Below are 14,843 nucleotides of genomic sequence, written 5' to 3'. Positions count from 1 at the left end.
CCCCGATATTTTGCCTCTCGCACCGTTCTGCCAAACCCAACATATACTATAGAAAAGTATACGGATGCTTATGTGTCTATCTTATATGTCTAAGGTCATAACTTCGACGTAAAACGTGCCATGTAAACGTAGTAAATTTCAACGAAATTGCAAATCAGCCATGTTGGATCTTTTTCTCATCGTCACTCAATTGCATATCGACTTTAAACATTCACCTATATTCATTGAATAATCTATGGAAAGAGTAGTCAAGGATTTTTGTGATAACGTTTTATAAACATTTACACTCTGTTAAAATATACAACTTACTTCTATCTCACTTGTGATCTCGCCGAGGATTTCACGCTAAATGAAGTGCCGTTGAACGCGAATATATACGAGACGACACGACGCGTTCAGCCAAAAAATGGCATTAATTAGGAGAGCCTCTCATGCTGGTAGTTGGTACTCGGACAATGGTAAGATACCGAAAAATGCATTTTACTTTTCACTTATTTTCACTTATCCTCGCATTCTATCAATTGTCGACAACTTTACTTGATAGAAAATCGCGACGAATTGGACTTGAGAAAAAATATATATTTTCAGTTGGAAATTCTCTCTCACTTCAATCACATAAATTTATTAATTGATTATGTGCAGAATGACTAACTACGATATATATATATATATATATATATATAATATAATATATAGTGTAATATAACATGAATAAAGAATTTAAAATTGAATTTGATGATTTATTCTTCTGAAAATGCATATACACACATCATATAATATAGTATACTCTCTTTTTATCTATCTTATTACTTGCTCAAATGAGAATAAATAAATTTCTATAATTCGTCAAACAAACCTATATATGTATATATATGTATTTATATTTTATAATAAAAATTTCGATTCATATATTATCAAAGTTAAATTCTCTGTTTGCTATAGGTTCAGAACTGAGTAAACAGTTGGAAGGTTGGTTAAGCGCTGCTGATTTATCTCATGGACCCGCGAGAGCCATCATTGCCCCGTTAGTAGTCCAATATAATATTTTCTTCAAGTTTATTAAGATACTCTCACACACATATGTGTGTATTCATTAAAATTATATCATTTTACAGTCATGCAGGATACAGCTATTGTGGGGCATGTGCTGGTTTTGCTTACCGACAAATTAGTCCTGTAGTTGTGTAAGTGTGAATTATATTAGCTACATTATCTTAGCATTTTATAAACAAATGTTTAATCACAATTTATAAAATGTAAAAATACAATTTAAACCTATCTCTATAAATTACATTTATATTATTTTGCAATCATAATATTTTATTGTAATCATTAGAAGAGAATATCAGTTTATATTGTGATAGTTTAATCAATTAAATTTTCATATAAAGTAGCCTTTATAATATATAGTTTAGTTTGTAATTTTTCAAATTTCTCAGTCAAATGAACCGTGCAACGTGCTGTTATGCAGCCGTAGGATATTTATTCTAGGGCCTTCTCATCATGTGAGATTACCAGGTTGTGCCCTATCTTCGGCTTCCATTTACCGAACATCGTTATATGATCTACTTATTGATCAACAAGGTGCTTATATGTACATTTCGTTATTATCCCTGCATTAATATATTTATATTTTGCTTTTTTATAAATGCTGAACTTATAACAAATTGTGAAAAAAATATATTTTATGTAAGGAAAAATGCTTCTTGTATATAGCATGTAAAGTACAATTCTTGAGTTTACAAAACGGATATATTTTTAACAGTGAGAAGAGAACTTGAAGAAACTGGTCATTTTGAATGCATGGATTTGAACACAGATGAAGAAGAGCATAGCATTGAAATGCAGTTGCCATTTATTGCTAAAGTCATGGAAGGGTATGTTTATTAGATATATAAATTAATTTCCATCTAAAATATATCAGAAATACGCAAAAATACATTGATAAAAAATTGTAGTAAGCTAGGGACATGTACAATTTCTCTGTTTATTACTGAATAATAAGAATGATTCATCTTATTTATATGGGCTCATGTATGTCTCATATATATATATATATATGTATATATATATGTATATATGTATTTATAGATTCAAGGACTCATTTACTATAATCCCAATTTTGGTGGGATCTTTGAGTCCGGAAAGAGAGGCGCTTTACGGGAGACTGTTAGCACCCTACATGGCTGATCCGCAAACATTGTTCGTCATTTCTTCAGATTTCTGTCACTGGGGACAACGTTTTCGCTATACTTACTATGATAGATCATGTGGACCTATACATAGATCTATTCAAAATCTCGACAAAATGGTATGGTTTTTAATTTTTTTTCTTTGAGCAAGAATAACGATTAATCTCATAATTTAAGAATATTGCAATGTCTATAATATTACATATGTTCGTTAAATTAGGGTATGGACATTATAGAGACTTTGAATCCTTTAATGTTCACCGAATATCTTAAGAAATATGGCAATACTATATGTGGTCGACATCCAATTGGCGTTTTGTTGCAGGTAATAAAGCAAGAAAATTAAATAGATAAGATCCTGCACACAATGGAGGAAATATTAAGAATAGGAATAAATATTGAGATTTCAACTTATCAGAAACCGTTTATTCTAGTGTAACTGATATCTGATAGGTTGAAATCTTATTATTTATTCCTATTCCCAATATTTGTTCTATTATGCGCAGGTCCTAAGTGAGTTAGATTCTAATTATTTTAATCAATGTTGTATTTTATGTCTTTATACAGGCAATTCACAGTCTTAAAGGAAATACAAATGGTCAAAGAATGAATCTGAAATTTTTGAAATATGCTCAAAGTAGTCAATGTAACAATATGAATGACAGTTCTGTCAGTTATGCTAGTGCTTCCTTAGTTCTTGAGTGATAAAACTATACAAATATGGTCATTGGTCAGTTCGCTGATTATAAACATTTTCTTAAAGTGGAATGATGTTTAACAGTAAGATGACAGTAAAAACTTCTATAAATTATTATTAAACGAGACTAGGTTGAACGTTGAGATTTTATAATGCAAGAGGAGACACTGAATTTAACTGCTGTAACTTCTAATATTATTTGTATAATATGACTATTATGCGATGGGTGTTGGGACAAATGTTAATTCTTGCGCTATATGTTAACAGATAGAAATGTACTATTACCGAAACTTTTTGCATAATTGCGTTTCGGTTTATTACTTACAAGAGATATTCAGTACTTCCAGATTTCAATATGGGAAGGAGCTTAAATATTTCTTTGCTTTGATTTTCGATAAAACTATTTTAGAATTAACAGCGAAGTGTGTTTCTTGCATGTGCACTTTTGAGAAAGCAGATTTCAAACTATTGGCAAAGAAGAGAATATTGTTTATTGGCACTTACAAATTAGATTCTTTTTATATATATAATTAGAGAGATGTATTAAAACTGTTAATTTTTTTGTACCCCTAAATTTATATTTTAAATGTACTATTTATGTTAGAAGTAATATAATTTTTACGGTGTTTGAATTTTGTGTTATGTTTAGGCTATGCTATGAATTAGCAAAATTTTAAAATTGTGTCTAGATTAATTTGAGCTAGATTACAAAATTGTATACTGTTATAAAAATAATGCTTACTATTTTTAACATTTCAACTATATATATATATACATACATACACATAGCTCCCACTCACTCACTCACTCACTCACTTTCACACACACACACACACACACGCGCGCGCGCACACGCACGCACATATCCCATTTTAAATAATGAATTAAGATTTCTCGAAAACTATGGTAGATAGGGAAAAATGTTCCAAACAAAAATTGTATAGTTCGGAGGGGGTCATAAGAAAGTAATTGATTTGACCCTAGGTGGCATTGCCAAGGTCAGATCAAGATCACATTGATTTTTTTTTATGGAACATTCTATTTTTGATGACAGAATCTAATAGCCGATGTTAAGAGCTTTTCAAAACACTGTAATAAAGTTATTTTTTATTACATATTTTTCGAGTTACAAGGCTTGAAGTTTTAGTACCGCCAGCATTAGCAATACGCAAGATGTCCGATCGAATATAAAATCTCTTGAATATTGTTCAAGATCATGTCCTGGATAACATTTGTCAACATCTAGGCTATTGGAAATTATTCCTTTTATTTCCATTTTTGCACTAAAAATTCATTTTTATGTAAAAATGAAAATAAGAGGTACAATCTCCATTGGCTTTGATTTTGATAAATGATATCTAGGACAATGATCCTGAACAACATTGAAGAGATTTTAGCCATCGGTCGGACACCTTAGGTAATGCTAATAGGTCTGTTCGCGTTGCATGAATTCCTCAAATATTTTTGCACTTAAAATGAGATACATATATATTTGGCTTTGAAAAAAAAGAAAGCAAAGATGCTGAGTGCAAAAAGTGCGAGCAACGCGAACAGACCTAATGCCGGCAGTACTGTAACTTTCAAACATCATAACTCAAAAAGTATTTAATGAAAAAATATTTTCTTATAGCGTTTTGAAAAGCTCTTGACACCAGCTATTAGATTTTGTCATGAAAAATAAGAGTATTCCATTAAAAATGATCGATGTGACCTTGATCTGACCTTGGCGACGCTACCCAAGGTCAAATCAAATGGTATCTTCCTATATCCCCCTTCGAACCATATAACTTTTGTTTGAAACATTTTTCTTTATCTACTATAGTTTTCAAGAAATCTTAATGCATTATTTAAAATGGGACACCGTGCGTGCGTGCGTGCGTGCGTGCGGGGGTGGATGTGTGCAGAGAGAGAGAGAGAGAGGGGGGGGGGGGGGGAGGGGGGGAAGAGAGCTTCCTCAATTAAATATAATTTAATCATCACATAAACAAAGTTTACTTGAATCATTTCGCTATTTACTCTGTGATTAAATTAGATTAAATATACTATTGGACTTATAAACATTTTGTAAAGTCTCTTCTGTGTCCTTAGTATGAATCTGTAATTGATACATCAGTACGAGAGGATTTAAAATACATACATGTGCGCGCGCTCACACAAATTTTTCTTTTTTTTTTCTTTTCATACAAAGCAATGGAACGATCTCATATCCTTCCTATTATATAATCTATTATTACCTAAGCATAGAGGGGACAGAAGGGAAATAAACCGAATAAATTAAATATTATATTACTGTAACACGATGTAAATTTAAAAAAGGATCAGTATATATACACACCTAAATGCATTCAATAATTTTTTATTCCTAAGACTTTTTTTATATGTGTATTACAACATCTCTATCAAACAATATATTTCGCGAAAGCATAAGTGATCTACGATATAGAATCCTATCTCGCCAAAACATTAATTAAAATGAATGATATACAGTAATCGATTTATTTGGCAGTAAGAGAACTGGTTTGTAACAAAAGTATTGTACGAAATCGTACAACTGATCCTGCACGTGTTGCTTTTTCTATCTTTATATACCGAGGTAATAAGGTTTATATTTGTATGAAAAAAACCAATATAATCGATACATATATATTTCATAGACGTGTAATAAAATTACGTGAAGAAAAATATACAAGTTTCTGTACACAATTTATGATAAATATCCTATAATCATGTCCATATACATCTATAGCAAATCTCATCTTTTGCATTCATCTCAATACATACATTAACAATCTTATAAATTTTCTTTTTCTTTATTTTTGTAATCCTTACATTAATAATATATAGAAAGGTTTTGCGATAATTATAATATATCACCTATTGTTTTCAGTCTTAGGTGTTTGGTTATTATTTAAATATTTAGCAAGTTACATCTAAACAAATACTGTACTGTTGATCCAATCCCATATAGCAGTCAGAAACCAAGTAGAATGCTAACTTTGTTGTTCCTAAAATAAATGTTGAAATTTGTACTTCAAGAAGCGTAGAGATATGCTCGGACAAATTAACAAGTTATTTACCCAAGCTATTAGGTGCAGTAAATTGTAATTGATGATATCTCTGCTGATTGTTTATACCAGATACCCTTTTTAAAGCCCATAATTCTTTATTCTGAATGTCGCCTAGTATCAAAAACCAACTTTCATCCTTTCCTTTTAAAAACATTGGACAGTGTGCTTTCAAAACTTTAGAATTATTCATTCTTTTCAATCCAATAGTTAATGTATACTCCTCATTCCGTCGAACTGCTATGGAATCATCGTTATTAGGCTTGAGCATTATCTTCCTCCTTTCAACATTGATGTCCCAAGAATTCTCCAACATTAAATCAACTGATATTATTGGCATATCTCTGATTATTTGATGTATCTAGAAAATAGGTGTTTTAACTTTTTAAAATAAAAAAATAATATTTTTTATAACATGTAAATATTAGACAGATATTTTTCCAATTTTATTACCTCACGTATTTGATCTACCCGATATTCTCCTTCACATAAAACCTTTGCAAGTCTGTTATAATTGTTGTATGTTATGGAACACAATATTGGAAGAGCCATCGACAACGATGAAAACAAGCGTAAATCTGCCGTCCTTATATGCGGTAACGTCATTATTGCAGATTCATCTATCCATCGTGCTTGCATAATCATTTGAAACAGTTGCGTTATCTTTAATGTGCTTGTTAACCATCCACGTTCTGCGACTGTGTCGATCATTGCCTGAAAATTTTTTTCTGTTAGTATAGTCAGTAATCAAATTTAAAGGTACATAAGTATAAAAGACGTTACTATGCCATATATCTTAGAAATTAAATTTATATTCATACCTGTATTATTCTAATTGCTTGATCGAGCACTGATTTCAGATCAGTGATATAATCGGCGCAAGGTAATAGTAGTCTTGAGAAATGAGCTTGCAGCAACAGAAATGCTTTTGTATGTGGAGAATCGTACTGATTTGAGGAATAACGGCATAGTTTTGCTAGTTCTCTGTTAAATAACATTTGCGTTTGTAAAAAAAAGTAAACGAAAGAAGCGCGAATGACTTGCTATCTCTTTCAAGACTTACTCATTCAATAATTCCTCGTTATGTCGCACAGGTAATTCGTTGTATTCATATGAGTTGCAGAGTATACGTAAATACTGATCTAACGTCAAGTTCTCCTCTAACGATTGCATAAACATCAGCATCGTATTATGTGACAAATAATAGAATGACGCTATCTTACCCATCGGCAACGAAAGTAAAGTTTGTTCGTCCTAGATAGAAACATATCAGGGAATTTATCTATTGTAAATTATGCTACTCCAATAGATTTGATCATCGTAACCGATACCTCATCATAATCGATACAATGCGAATCCATTAACGATTTTACGGTGGTCTCTACCAATCTCGAGAGATATTCGTTGATACAATAAGGTTCCAAGATATCCAGATCATAATATTTAGGATTTTTCATCAATCTTCGAAAATAATATGTCCACGTTAAATAATCGAGAAACTCTTGTTTGTTCTTGATGGTACCAGCGACAATTTCAGCATTAATATGATCAGGTAACACTCCCATCAGACTCGATTCCACGGGAAACGGTTCGTATAAAAATTTCTTGTAGAAATTTTTCTTTAAGTCGTGCACAAGAACGACCGCCACACCAGAATCATCAAACTGCGGTCTGCCAGCGCGACCCATCATTTGGAGAACGTCTGTTATCGGCATATCTACGTAACGCTTTAGTTTGCCATCATAATATTCCGTGCCCTTTATCACCACCAGATGAGCAGGGAAATTAACACCCCAGGCTAAAGTGGCCGTCGTGATTAGTACCTAAATTAACAATTGATTAATACAATTACATTCATACAGTGTATGGGATAGTCACTTTTATAATTCTTTTCTTGCATAGTTGTACTTTGTACTTTGTACAATTATGCAAGAAAGTGTACAGAAAGTATATACTATGTATAAAAAAAGTTGGGAAATTTTATTCCATAAAAATAAATCTTTGTTCTTTGCATGCTATATTATGCACTGATAATACGGATTGAATTTGAAATATAATCGAAGCTGTTGAAGGTATAGTTGCAACTGATTTTATCTGTATGTATACCTGTATCTTATTATTGACAAATAATTCCTCCACAGTTCTCCTGTCTCTGTCTTGAAGACCGGCATGGTGAAGACCAATTCCAAAGGCGAGTGTAAGCTTTAGATTTGAGTCATTTATATTTTCCAGAATGTCGTTCATTTGTTCTTCCGGCATATGTAACCATTGCTTGGGATTATCCTCCGCCGCGAGATAGGCAATCAGATCGAGAGCAGTCAGGCGAGTTTGCCTGCGAGAGGAAACAAATACGAGAGAAGGACTAGTGGGCGCGTGTTGCCTGATCGCCTGAAAGGTTGGTCTGTTCATGGTCGCCATCCGGGGACAATAGTGTTTACCAGGAAATCCGCTGATGTGAACCTCCAGTGGTACTGGTCTCACGGACGGCCGGAAATTATAGAGACCCATCTCTTTGATACCGAGCCAATTGGCCAGATCTATCGCGTTGGCCAACGCGGTCGAGAGCCCGATGACTCTGACCTTGTTGTGCGTGTGCGAGGATATGAAATTGGTACGGGAGATGATCACCTCGAGCACCGGACCGCGATCCTCGCCCAACAAATGAATCTCGTCGATCACTATAAGTGCCACTTTTTTCACATAGCTTCGCGTTTGCCAACTCCGGCTGATACCATCCCACTTCTCGGGCGTCGTGACAATCACACTCGCGCCGGCTATCATCTTTATGTCGGGTGACACGTCTCCGGTCAACTCCACCACTCTTTTACCTAGTCGTTCCTCCAGTCGTTCTTTCCAGTCGTTTATGCGTTCCCTAACCAGAGCTTTCAGGGGCGCTATGTAAACGATCTTCTGATCGGAATTCTGTTTGAAAACGCGAAACATGGCAATCTCCGCTGCAATTGTTTTCCCCGAGCCAGTCGGAGCACCGAGAAGAACGTTGTTATCCGTGTGATATAGACAATGAAAGATTTGCGTCTGTATTGGATTAAAATGGGAAAAGTTATACAAGTTCTCAAAGTTTGGATTTTTGAGAGCGGTTATCGGTAACGGTTGCAATTCTAGCAGATCTGTGTGTGGGGGATGAGTCTCTGGCAGAATCAGATCATGAAAAGTCAACGGAAACGTAGCTTCGCAACCGAGCCAATGATCGCTTGCGATTTTGACGAGATATTGCGTCGGTAACGATTCGGACAATGGTATAGTCACGACGAGTTCTTGCTCGAGATTCTGACAGACCATCTTCTTCGTCAATATAAAATACTCATGATGATAAATAAAATTATTATCCGGGTCCTCAATCCATATCCAGAAAGCTTGCGAATTCTTCCCGTGAACCTTATCGTTCCAGTGGAACTGTGACGTTAATTTGAGTCGTATCCTCAGGATGGTGCGCGTAATAGGCTGTAAGCTGTATTCTACGTCCAGTGCGGGCAATTCGTCACAACACTTTTTCACCATTATCGCCGCCTGTTGATTCCATAAAATATTACCAATTTCCTTCACGTCCATCTCTTGCAACCGATAGATCTCCAAGTTGCGTGACTCGATCTTGTCGATCACCTCCATGGAGAGGCAATCAAATTGGCGCAATGGCGTCAACAGATCCCATTGTTGCGCCTCAAACATCTTTGCCATTTGCAGCAATCGTCCGGCCATTATTGCATTATTACGTCTGAGCATAATCTCGAAGAGCGCTCTGGCTATTCGCAAAGCATTCTGCGTGACATAAGCCTGATCGGATATCAATGAAGCCGTGTTCACTCGGCCCCTGGACAGATACGTTTGCAGCAATATATTGACTTTGCCGTGGACATTCTCCACACCGCCCTGTGGTATGAGCTCGCATTCTTTTATCAGGTCATCTAACTCGTCCACCTCGTCATCTCGTACCTTGAGCTGTTCAAATTCCTGAGCGTGCGATATCATCGCAAGAATCTCTGTCTCGGTCATGAGAGACTTTTGGAGTTCGTTGAAGATCTCGACCGTGTCGTACTTGAGATAATAATGGCTCGCAATACGTCCTAAATCAGTCGCATTAAGATCACCGGTGCGTGTATCATATCTGATCATCTGCGCTTTGTCCAATGCCTTCGCAGCGACGTCGATGAGCTCCTTCCGTTTCTTTTCGAGATTCACATCATTCATGAGGTTCTGATAGACCATGCCATACGCCTGAAAGTTCAATTTCATTCGTACAAAGAGATAGGTGTAACTTAACCATTCGACCGCTTCTGTCACGTTGGATATCGTGCCTAACGCTATCTCGGCATTCAAATTGTCAGCCAAGTATGTAATGAAGCTACTCTCAATTGGTATTTGATTCGTCAACAGTGAGAGATAGTGAGACAGCTTGCTGTGCGAGGTAATGATGACCGCGTGTCCCGACTTGTCAAATTGCGGCCTGCCAGCGCGACCGAAGATCTGCAATACATCCAGGATACCCAGGTCCACGTATGAGCCATGCTTGGAATCGTAAATCTCGGTTCCACGTATGATAACCGCATGCGCAGGTAGATTTACACCCCAAGCTAGCGTGGCGGTGCACACCAGCACTTTAATCAGACCTTCGGAGAAGTATTTCTCAACGAGATTCCTATCGGAGCGCAGTAAGCCAGCGTGATGTACCGACAGTCCACTGTTGAATAGCTCACCAAGATACTTGTTGCGCGACTTTGGAAAGGCCTTGTTTATGTGCCTTGCCTGTCCATCGGATAGAAAGTACTTGTGCGTATCGTTTTTTAATGCCAGCTCCTTCAGGACGTTCGCCATTCTAACGGTGGCGTTTCGCGCATGCACGAATACCATAACCTGATGGCCCTGCCGCACCATCTCCACGACGTTTTTGTAACACACCAAGTCCATGTCGCTCATTTGTTGCATCGGCTTGATAGCCTTTACGCCGATGAAAGTCTGGCTGAGGGGCACTGGTCGGAAACGATGATCAAAGTAGAATAATCCCTTGTGTGGGTTGACGCGCAAAAATCGCGCGACATCCACGTAATTTGGAAGTGTTGCAGACAGCCCAACTATCCTAATCATGCTCTGCGATGACTCCACCTGACGCAAGGTTCTTGCAACCAGCGCTTCTACAACGGGTCCCCTGTCACCATGCAGCAAATGCACCTCGTCGATAATGAGCAATCTCACGATACTAGTGAGGGAAATATCGCCCGTACCTTTCCTCGTGACGACGTCCCACTTTTCCGGCGTAGTCACTATCATCTGGGTTTGTTGAATCTCTTGTTTCGTCAATTGTATATCACCAGTCAGCTCGCGAACGCACACACCTAGAGGATAGAGTTTTTTGCTAAAGTTAGCAGTCATTTCCGCCGCTAGGGCCTTCATTGGCGCAACATAGATTATTTTAAATTGATTCTTTTGTAATTGTCCGTCTCGAATGTTCTGTTTCAATTGATGCACCACAGTCAACATGGCTACGTTTGTCTTTCCCGCTCCGGTCGGAGCGCAAATCAGTAGATTCTCATTAGTGTTGTACGCCGCGTCGAAAACTATACTTTGAATCTTATTTAATGACGTTATGCCACTAAAAGCTATTTGGCCGATCTCGTCTAGGGAAGATATCGACACAGAATTTATCTTAACGTTAATAGGTTCTTGTTTCGATATCGGTATATGTACTCGTTCACAGAGTTCAATATCCTCCCTTGTAACATCTTCGGTCAACAATAATTTTTGTCCTGATATAATGCTCGCTTGCTTGGCATTCGCTTTAGAATCGAATACAAATGGGAAACCTTCCTGCGTGCCTCTCTCTAAAGTGTTAGTTTTAGGAAATAGCGGGGTACACGTGGCTTTCAATACCTCTTGTCTCTTTATTTGCAGTTCATTCTCTTTCCTTTCAAATTCTCTTTCCTCGGCTTCTGACTTGGCATCTCGTTTGTTCGCCATTCTGTTGAACCTCTTTTCCTCCTTACGTACTTGTTTGTATAACTGCTTTTCCTTTTCGGATTCTATAGTCACTTGACCACTTATTATTGGGCCTCGCACATTTGTTTGCGGTCTCTTGGACACTTTTGAACATGAAAATGTCGATACGATGCTCCTTTGATGTTCAATAATATATTCTATAAATTCCAAGTGTTCACAACCTAACAAATCGAATAATTCCGCTTGTATATTCTCAGAGATCTTTAATGTTTCTATTATTTTTGTTGCAAAATCTGGATATGACATTTCTATACTGTATTTTTTGTAACAGCTTTTTAATCCATTTGTAAATATTGTTTTATCAAACTATAAACAGAGAAAAAGATAAAAAAGGACTAAAAAATTAATTTTTTGTTCAAACATTAAACAGATACTCACTACAGATTTCTTCTGTGTTGAAGGTTTTGTTTCGTGTATCATCATTGTAAATTTATCAGTATTTGAATTTGTCTTCTGTGTAGACATATTGTGAAGTTTAACAGTATCAGGCCATATGACCCTAGCTGAATTATAGGGAATATCTGTTCCAAAAATCTGTGAATCTGCAGTGTTTGCATTTGATTCTGATAACAATTTCATAGCTTCTTCATGACATTCTATCTTAATTTTATTGACTACCTATATAGAATTGTAATAAAAAAAAATAGTCAAAGGCATACATTGTGTGCTACATTAAAATTGTACAATACATCATATCATACCTGCATCATAGTTTGTGCACAGTGAAACGTTATATGTCCTGATTTTTGGCCAAGTAGACCATATTTTTCTCTCAATGAGCTTTTATCTTCAATTAATAAACGTAATGCATAAATCGTGAATTCATTAATAACATCTGAGGAATCATTTGCTGGAAATAAAAAATTTTAATTTTCGAATCAAGTTCTACGTTGTTTTTAATACAACAGAAATTTTTATTAAAGTAATATGTTATCTAATAGAGTAATAAAGTATTGAGTCATTCATTTATCAAATTCAATTGCTATTTACTACATACCTAGAATTTGTTGCACAATGTTTCTCAATACTAGCAGATGTGCCGCAAAATTTTTAGATGCATCTTTATATATATCATGCCATTCAAGAATGCTAGAATATGTAAATATATGGTGTTATATCAAGATGTACATATATGAATAAATGGATGTATATACACATTGCGAGAAAATATCTAATATTTCTAGCAAATATACAAATATTATATAAACTCACAAGATACATAAAAAATTCCATATTCTTTTCAACTTAATATATCCATCTACCTTTTTAATCTTTTTGTTCGTTCCTGCCTTTTCTTCAGTAAGTCGTTTGGTTCGCAATCCAATGTTTCTCCTCTATGCTCTAGAGAAGTGAATATCCGCAAAGATCTAGTGATACGTGGTAATTTTGGCATCGTGTATCACCTGTCAATCAAATCTATTAACATTAAGATAAAATATTACATATATACTAAACACTTTTCAAAATGTATATGTAACATAAATACATTTGTTTTTTTTGTTTTGACAAGTTAAACTTGCAAATTATTACTTGTAATGTAAAAAAATTAAGTTGTAAAAAGACAAAAAAGTATTTATTTAATATTAATTTAAAAAATATAGCTTTTTGTATTATTTGCTTATACATTATTTTGAAACTAATGTACATGCCAGAATAGAAATGATATAACATTGAAAGAATTTATAGATTACGAAGATTATCAAGAGCCAAACAGAAATGTAAGAGATAAATTATGATTATAGATTTAATTTGAGAGCTTAAAATTTTGTCTATCGTCCCAGTGATATAATGTACTTTTATAAAGATGAAAATTTACAAAACTGTTCCGTTTGTGTATATAAGCGCGCGAGACACATAAAAGTTCGAGAAGTCTGTACAAAAAGCAATTACACGATATAACTTAATATACCCGAAAAGGAATAAAATAAAACATAAATATTACATATTACTCGTTCGTTTTTAATTATAATTTTATTTAGAAATCTTAATTAAACAAGTATTACAATAGGTTATATTTCAAACAAATGGATCAAACGGTGAAGATGTCAACTCTTGATCGATCCACCGTTTGCAATCAATCTGACAAATATTTGTTAATTTCGTTTCGCAACATGACATTTGATCCATTTACATACCAGAAAAGTACTTAATAACAGATGCTGATAACAACTTCTTCTTCTGTTGTATTGTTGACCCGGGTCCTCGCCTACAAGGTAAGCTTGGCCAAGACTCAGCTGAGTTCATAACAACTGCGCGAAAAAGAACATTGATCATCAACTATTGAAACAGGGGAAATAACAAAAGTAGTGTTCTCGCTCCACCACGTGATTCTTCAAACATTAAAAGGCTTCACACATGAAATGCATAACAGAGCATAAGCATAACATAAGACTGCTGGACCAATGAGCATCTAGCATAATGTCGCCATATTGATTTACATAAGATGCTCATTGGTTTAGCGGCCTTATGTTATGCTTATGCTCTGTTATGCATTTCATGTGCGATAGCCCTAAAGCCTATAGCGGGGAGCACAGACTCTTGCATAATGCATAACACATGAGGCACAAGAAAATGAAGCAATCAAAGTGCTTTATTTCCTTCCTTTCCATGAAATAAAGGACTCTGATTGGTTGATTTTCTTATGCCTCATGTTTTATGCGTTATGTAAGAGTCTATGCTTCTCGCTTATCGCACATGAAATGCATAACAGAGCATAAGCATAACATAAGGCCGCTAAACCAATGAGCATCTAGCATGATGTCGCTATTGTTACGTCTCGACGGGGCACCGGCCGGCTTCCGGTATCGGCGCTATCCTGAGGCTATGGTGGGATGCTACCTCGCGTTTCGAGCGATAAAATTTCCGCGATGAGGCTTTTTC

The 14,843-nt window shown here is 35.4% G+C and overlaps 2 protein-coding genes across 3 annotated transcripts; one reads left to right on the top strand and one right to left on the bottom strand.

Annotated features, from left to right (window-relative positions):
* Nucleotides 1–191: 191 nt before the first annotated feature.
* On the top strand, nt 192–3,453 carry LOC108763771 (protein MEMO1). Its single transcript, XM_018511637.1, has 8 exons — nt 192–458; nt 943–1,024; nt 1,116–1,184; nt 1,472–1,584; nt 1,766–1,877; nt 2,092–2,311; nt 2,413–2,517; nt 2,760–3,453. The coding sequence occupies exons 1-8, from the start codon at nt 407–409 to the stop codon at nt 2,895–2,897; spliced, it is 891 nt and encodes a 296-aa protein (XP_018367139.1). The 5' UTR covers nt 192–406; the 3' UTR covers nt 2,898–3,453.
* A 2,107-nt stretch (nt 3,454–5,560) lies between these two features.
* On the bottom strand, nt 5,561–14,182 carry obe (activating signal cointegrator 1 complex subunit obelus). Of its 2 annotated transcripts, none has more exons than XM_018511631.1 (12): nt 14,099–14,182; nt 13,226–13,379; nt 12,961–13,052; nt 12,665–12,813; nt 12,342–12,581; nt 8,061–12,269; nt 7,286–7,777; nt 7,018–7,208; nt 6,776–6,938; nt 6,408–6,668; nt 5,967–6,315; nt 5,561–5,894 (listed from the first exon to the last, which is right to left on the bottom strand). In XM_018511631.1, the coding sequence occupies exons 2-12, from the start codon at nt 13,354–13,356 to the stop codon at nt 5,806–5,808; spliced, it is 6,366 nt and encodes a 2,121-aa protein (XP_018367133.1). In that variant the 5' UTR covers nt 13,357–13,379; nt 14,099–14,182; the 3' UTR covers nt 5,561–5,805. The 2 variants fall into 2 exon arrangements, with proteins under 2 accessions (XP_018367133.1, XP_018367134.1); XM_018511632.1 differs by having other exon boundaries at nt 13,226–13,366.
* Nucleotides 14,183–14,843: the final 661 nt, after the last annotated feature.

Source organism: Trachymyrmex cornetzi, unplaced genomic scaffold, assembly GCF_001594075.2.
Source record: "Trachymyrmex cornetzi isolate Tcor2-1 unplaced genomic scaffold, Tcor1.1 scaffold382, whole genome shotgun sequence".
Taxonomy (NCBI): domain Eukaryota; kingdom Metazoa; phylum Arthropoda; class Insecta; order Hymenoptera; family Formicidae; genus Trachymyrmex; species Trachymyrmex cornetzi.
Note: the sequence above shows the minus strand (reverse complement) of the source record. Positions and strands in the feature narration are given on the sequence as shown.

Bases quoted from the DNA above. Each gene is read 5' to 3' on its own strand.
- LOC108763771 (XM_018511637.1), top strand. From the start codon at position 407: ATGGCATTAATTAGGAGAGCCTCTCATGCTGGTAGTTGGTACTCGGAC. The intron at 1,878-2,091 runs GTATGTTTATTA...ATGTATTTATAG, and splicing joins ATTGCTAAAGTCATGGAAGG to ATTCAAGGACTCATTTACTA. The intron at 2,518-2,759 runs GTAATAAAGCAA...GTCTTTATACAG, and splicing joins CAATTGGCGTTTTGTTGCAG to GCAATTCACAGTCTTAAAGG.
- obe (XM_018511631.1), bottom strand. From the start codon at position 13,356: ATGCCAAAATTACCACGTATCACTAGATCTTTGCGGATATTCACTTCT. The intron at 13,053-13,225 runs GTAGATGGATAT...TACATATTCTAG, and splicing joins CGAACAAAAAGATTAAAAAG to CATTCTTGAATGGCATGATA. The intron at 6,669-6,775 runs GTATGAATATAA...AAAAATTTTCAG, and splicing joins AAGCAATTAGAATAATACAG to GCAATGATCGACACAGTCGC.